Raw genomic sequence first — 7056 nt, 5'->3', positions numbered from 1 at the left:
TTTCACCCAGAGGTGGTGGGTTTCTGGAACTCACTGCCTAAAAGAGTGGTAGAGGCAGGAACGCTTGAGACATTGAAGAACTGTTTCGATGAACTCTTGAAATGCCATAGCAAACAAAGCTCCTGGGTGGGGGTAGGGGCTATGGCATTGTGTAGGTATCATCCCTACCTTTGAGGCAAGGGATCCCAGTTCAGTCCAACCTGCTTCAGAACGGAGTCATAAGCATGTCTGAACGGGTTGACGAAAACACCAATAAATGCAAATTCTTTAAAGGGGGTAGAAAAACAAAGTTGCTGGAAAAGCTCAGCAGGCCTGGCAGCATTTGCGAAGGAGAAAACAGAATTAACATTTCGGGTCCGGTGACCCTTCCTCAGAACTCCTTAAAGGGGTCTTGTGATGCAGTGATAGTGTCCCGACTGCTGAGCCAGAAGTCTAAGTTTGAGTTCCACCTGTGCCAGACAAGTGTCATCATGTGTCAGAATATGTTGATTAAAAATACCTATAAGGCGATGGGCTAAGTGGGACAAAATGGGATTAAAATAGATGGATGTTTTATGACCAGCGCAGACACAAGGGGCAGTGCTGCAAAAACTCTAGTCATTTTGCCTCATCCATGATGGCTATCTGAGTTATTGTACAACCCAGGTTTAGTTCTTCCTTCACTATCCTAAAAGGGATGACCAAATGAGTACCTGAATCTCTGCCTTTGTGAACATTGGCATATTTCAATGCTTGAGCCAAGATGTTGTATTTATCTCAAAGATAGCAAGAACTGCAGATGCTGGAGTCAGAGTCAATACAGTGTGGTCCTGACCTGAAACGTCGATTTTCCTGCTCCTCTGATGCTGCCTGACCTGCTGTGTTCCTCCAGCTCCACACTGTATTGACTGTTATATTTATCTATCAGACCATGGGAAATGTTTGTGCATACCTGCCTGGGCCTGCAAATTTACTTATCTTAAATGTAGAAATATTCTACCCATAACCCAACACACTTACAGATATGCAACCAGCAGCATGGTTACAGCTTCAAACATACAACCAAACATGTTAAATGGTTTAAGTAGCAGCAATGCTGATGTCTTCACTCTAGTTACAAGGAGAACTGCTTAACAACATATTTGTAACAAAGCTACAACATTATGGAAAGATAAATCAGACTTAGTTGTAAAGCTTAAAGTTTAACTGCTTCAATTTGAGAACGTTTCATTCCGATGCTGAACATAAAGGGATGACTTACCTTCTTCTTTGTCACTTTTAGCGTTTTGTGTGTCAGTATTTTGTTTTCCTTCAAAGTGCTGTCGAGGGCGGCAAATTTTGAAGCTCCATCCTGAAGATGTACAAAGAAAACCAACTACTCATTCACTGTATCTAATCTATATCTCCCATAATATCAAATGAGATAACATCAGAGATTTCAAAACACAAGCCTTTATTTTGAAAACATTTTACAAACCTAAAGCCTTATGCCAACATTTGGCCAATTCGAACTTCAAGATGTGATAACCAGGCAATGATATTTGGAAGTGACATTACAATTTATCCCATACAGAATAGTTTAGCACAAAACTAATATTAATGCTAAACACATAAAACATTCACTTGGGAACTATTTCAGATTCCCATCCAAGTTGACAAATCAAATTGTTGGACATGGTGAAGTTGATGCATCAAACTGCATTAAAAATGGGATACAAAATTATATTTTCTGAAATTTAAAAACACAACAGTGAAAATTATGATTGCTGGGTCACTCTGTTGGAATTCACCAGACAATCGCATTTGGGGAAGTACTTTCAGCAAATACACTGTAGTATATTAAGGTGGTATCTTATCACTACAGTCAGTGGCAACTATGGATCGACACTAAGTATTGATATGGTCACCTTGCTAATGGCACACCCATCTGAATAAAGCTTAAAAAACCATATTGCCAAAGCACATCTGTGTAATATGCTTAAAGATTAACGAACCATGCATCGATATTCACTGTATAATCTAGGAGATAGCCTTATGGAAGTTATACAACTGTCCAATCTTGAACTCACATTTTCCCCTGTATATTTACAGAAATTTACACCACAAAAACAATCATCCTGCATAACGCACATTTTTGATTATTAAAAACAAATCTATTTTTAGATTCAAGTCAGATAGGAAAAATAATTTGAAATTCTGCACTGCGCACCAATAACAAAACACAACAAACAACGTGTGACAGCAGGACAGTAGAAATTCTGGAGCAAACATCCGGACAGCAATGTAAAAACATAGTCAACTGCAACTAGAACTTTAAGCAGTTTGAAAAATGGAGTGTCTGTCAAACTGATAACATCCTAGCATGATTACTGCATTTTGTCCTCTTCAAATACCAGCTTAAAAATGCTTCGATTCAATCTAAGAATGATTAAACAGAAAACTTGCATCTTGACTCCTTTCTGTCCTGGACACACTAGTTTGGTAAAGTGACACCAAAATATTTATAACTAACCAATTATTTAGTTACTTTGTAAAATTCAGGAACAAAATGAGTGGACAAAGAGCATGATAAACAGAGTGAGGAGGAATGGCGAGAAACTTGGTTAAATAATATGCTTTTGAAGAAGGTTTTTGAAGTTCGTTTTAATTGTCCGTTTTGGTCCAAGCTAGTTGAAACTAGATAGTTGATGTCTGAAATACTCAACAAACAAAGCAATATGAATATCTCTCAGTTCCTACGCAGTAAATATTTCTTACTGCAGAGAACAATAAAAGGAAGATACGATAATTGAACAAAAACACTTATGAGAACCAATTAAAGCTCTTCATGTTTGGCCTTGGCTTTTATTAATTATAAGGCCCTCCAAGTGTACAAAGCAAAAGAAAAGAAAACTGGCACATATCCCGCTTTATACATTGCTCAAGAGTTCAAATTGCCAAGATAATAAACACTGAGAAAGATAATTTATGAAGGTTGCATCACTGGAAGCATAACCACATTAGATGTTGATTAAAATGTTAACTGCAATATCCACGTCAATTATAAGAATCATGACAAAACGATTTTGGAAGACTTGAGCTAAGTTAGACCACCCAGAATGCAATACATATATTCCTTTTTGCATTATTAATTGACAGTATCTGTATGCATTCAGCCACCAACTTAGTTCATTGCAGATATTTCGCTTGAAAATACTGATCATGCCCTGAATATAGATACACTGGGCCAAGCGCAACACCTTACCTGCATTAGCAGCTGTCTACTTGCCATAAAGTTATCTTCTTCAGAGAATATATTTGAAAGCTCTTCAAATGTTGTCTTCCTGCTCCTAGTCAAGAGAATGCGACAAATTACTCTTGACAGAATAGAGTCAAGATAACAAATAGCTGACATGGAATCTGACAAATAAGCAAGTAATACAGACAGTGAAGGGCAGTGAAGCATTTTTGCAATAATTCTCGTTATTTTAACCAAAATGTTCAGACATCTTTTGGCACATCTCGGGGCAGGTAGAATTTGAACCCAGATTAGTTAAGCCCAGAGGTGGGGATATTACCATTGCGCCACAAAAGCCCTTCATTGCAGTAGTTTTGGGAAATCTCATTGCAGCAAGAGAGATTTCACTTCCAAGTCGCCTAAAAAAAACAAACATGATCAAATTGTCTGAGGCACAGGAATATAAACTACAAGTGCGCACTTCAAAGAGGTACAGAATGCTTTCTCGGGAGATTAAAATAATTGTGTTCTTTGTATTTTAGTATCCTATACAAACCTCCGGCTTATATCCCCCCGTTACAGCATATCCACAGGAAACTGTGTTACGTTACATCCAACAGCAGATCAGTTTTGGAACACAACAGTTAAATATTTTAAGTTGCCAAACAATTTTCTTTTTCCACTTGAGAAAATTAAATCCTCACTCCTTTGTGAAAGAATGAAAGATTCTGCCAATAAGCCAATTGTTAGGATTGCACCGTAGTGCCTCTGGTAATCCTGTCAACACATCTAGAATGTGAAGATCACTTGGGCAAATAAACTTGGAGGTCAAACCTGCAATTTCCTACCACATAATTATTAAAAAAAAATTACATGGCTCTTTCAGAAAAATGACTTACTTTGACACGGCTGCCCAAGTCTTCTGCAACTTGAATACATTATTCAATTGCAATGCAGAGGTAATTGCACGTACTGAAGAGAAATTTTGCAAAATCCTACATTCCTGTTAGAAAATAAAACATGAGTTCTGTGGAAAAAGCAGTGACTCCCCATTACCCAATACCTCAGACTTTTTAAAATGTTCTTTCAGAAAAACATTAGTTGCAAAAATAACTGGATTCACAAACAGACTTTGTGGGGGCAAAAATTCCACGATTCTTGGCAACTCAAAACCTGATATTCTTTTTTTTCCCTCTGAGACAACCTTTTCAGTTCACTCACTGCCAATCTTTGACTGGTTAGATATGGTTATTGACACCAAAGGAAAGCTTAGAATAAGTAGGATTGAGATTCGGACATCTGAGTGGTGGAAGTGGCGACAGTAGGGAGATGGAGACAGGGTAATCATCTATGTTATATCCATTGCATTCAGCTGATAAATGAATGATAGATTGTATTATCTGCCAGAATAGGAGGGCAGGGCCAGAAGCATGAGATAATCATTCAAGGAAAGCATTCAAATCAGAAAACTGAGTCTACTTTTATGAATCACAAAGTTAGTGATACTGAGTTAACTAATCTTAGCGAAGATAGCAGCTGAACGTCCTTCATCTGCTTGCACCACAGAGGTAGGGAGAAAAATAGAACAAATCAAACCTCCCTTCCACAAGCATAAATTTGTACTTTGCTGGGATTTGGGGGAAAGGGTAGGAAGCCTGCAAGTGTTTGTTATCAGGTCTCAAAACCACTTCTGCTTGGGGAGGAAGGCCAGGGAGGGGGAGGGTCATTAGACCACATGGGATTTATTTGGAGGGGCCTCAATTGGCATAATCAGATAGATGCCTTATCTGATTAAGTCCAGCAGGTAGGTTCTCAAGCCCAGAGTCTTCTGGCTTGAGGGAAATAAGGCTGCTGCAGTAAAAGGTAAGTGATGGAGGGCACTTCAACATGGAAGCCGCCCCTCATCAACTGTTGTAAAAATTCAAATGAGAACTAGAAAAGTCAGGCAAGTGATCACTGTAAGATGGCGACTCCTCTTCAGAATGGCCTTTGACAGCGCCAGTATCTAGGTTGGCCTGTCAGAAGTTCTTGCATCCATGTTTACTACTGGGTGTCTGCCTACATTCAGTTGAACTTCTCCGTATTGTGAAACTGGAGACAGACATCAATGCCTTAAGATTCTTAATGAGTCCAAATTGATGCAGGCAGTGTTGCCAAGACCCAAACCAGACTTCTCGAAAATAGCTGGCAAAGGTATTAATATGAACCTTCATTCTCAACCTTACTAATGAATGAATATTTTATTGTCATGTGTATATGGGAAAATACATTGAAAATACACTTTTGTTGCTACAATCCAGTGCCATTTTGGATTATAAAATGAATAAGAATAAATTACTTAATTTACTTAATTACTTAATTACTAGGTTCCTGTCCTGATTCTTTCCAAATGTACTAGTGGGAATGCCACGTATTGGTGGCAAGGACAAGCCTGACATCAGGTATGATAGCCCTTCCTCACCCTTTTCCCAATTGCTGATTAACATTCTAAGACAAATTCCTTTGGCAAACACATAAGAAACAGACAACCAGGCAAGTTACTGAAGGGCCATCATGTGGGCATACGGAATGCAGAAAATTGAGAATAAAATTTACACTATATCATAAAACTGATTACAGCTCGGAAGGGAGGCAAACAACACTCTGTAATGCCGAAGAAGTAACTTGATTTTTGAAGGGCCATTAAAAATCTGAAATCAGTTTGCTTTTTTATCTCCACATAAATATTTTTGATTATAAAAAAAATTAATATTTCAATGCAACTGTAAACTGAGGCATGAACTATTAGCAGCCAACACTATGGAAATTACGAATGCTAGGATTTGCCATGAAGCATTCAACTCTTCTTCAGAAAACAATTCTGCTCGCGAATTCAAGAGGCTTTCAAACCCTAGACATATCAACACATAGTATGAACGACTTGCACTCTTCCGCCATGGTTGTTTCATGCACTGTGGACTTTAACCTGTCACAAAGGTTAAAAATCAATAAAGAATAGTGTACCTGGGCAACATCAATCCATTTCTCAATGATTTTAGCCCTCTGCTGTGGTTTCAGCTGTTGAGGCCTAAATATGGTGCTGGTGACACATTTCTTAACATTATTGAAATGTGCAACGATGGCCCAGACGGTTGGTGCCAGATCTGGTTGTTCAGACCAGTTGGACCCTAAACATTCATTGGGCACAAGTTTCTTAAAAAGATCCTGATCAAAAATAAAAAGGAAACAAAGATTAAATATATTAGTAGTACCATGGTTTAAGCAATGAACTACAAACAAGATTTTTCCATTCATGGGTAAACTCATCCTGCTAGTTTGCAATTGTACATTCAAAACTGCACAAGCTATTTTGTCAACGACTGAGTACATAATACTCACATTGATGCCCAAGGGGCATACAGATTGTTCAGACAGATCAATACCCTTGAGTTTTCAGTCATCTACTTCTTATTTGTAGGTTAGATTCTAAATCACTGGTTATCTCCACCCACCTCCTACTGCTGGCTCTGTGCACACCATCAATGCACGGCTCTGTTGGCAATAGTCACTCCTACTGATGTTCAGCCCTCCTGGTCCATAAGCGAGACAGATTGGACATCAGTATAGCGGCCCTGCATCATGTCCACTTCTCACATCAAGGCAGATTGACAGAACATAATGGCAGCCACACCCCCTCCCTGTTGGTTAAGTAGACCTCAACGTCGACACCTCCCCACTGTTGCTTTCATGCTGAAGATGAACATTGCCAAACATCCAAGCCTGTCAATTGGTCATTCTGATTGCCTTATGTCCTTCTGCCTCCCTCTTCAAGGCTAACAACTCCCATCAACAATTATGCTCTGACTGTGAAAGTTAACACA

General features: G+C 38.8%; 1 protein-coding gene across 1 annotated transcript in view; it reads right to left on the bottom strand.

Annotated features, from left to right (window-relative positions):
* Positions 1-6400, bottom strand: part of LOC109931717 (ral guanine nucleotide dissociation stimulator-like 1) — a gene marked incomplete at its 5' end in the record, with an annotated part of 9172 nt that extends 2772 nt beyond the window's left edge. Inside the window, 4 exons of the mRNA XM_048593910.1 lie at positions 1241-1330; positions 3224-3308; positions 4096-4199; positions 6200-6400. Coding sequence (XP_048449867.1) covers positions 1241-1330; positions 3224-3308; positions 4096-4199; positions 6200-6400 — 480 coding nt within the window. The remainder of the gene's footprint in view (positions 1-1240; positions 1331-3223; positions 3309-4095; positions 4200-6199) is intronic.
* Positions 6401-7056: the final 656 nt, after the last annotated feature.

Source organism: Rhincodon typus, unplaced genomic scaffold, assembly GCF_021869965.1.
Source record: "Rhincodon typus isolate 14 unplaced genomic scaffold, sRhiTyp1.1 hic_rhity00004533, whole genome shotgun sequence".
NCBI lineage: Eukaryota > Metazoa > Chordata > Chondrichthyes > Orectolobiformes > Rhincodontidae > Rhincodon > Rhincodon typus.
This window is presented reverse-complemented; position numbering and strand designations above follow the sequence as displayed.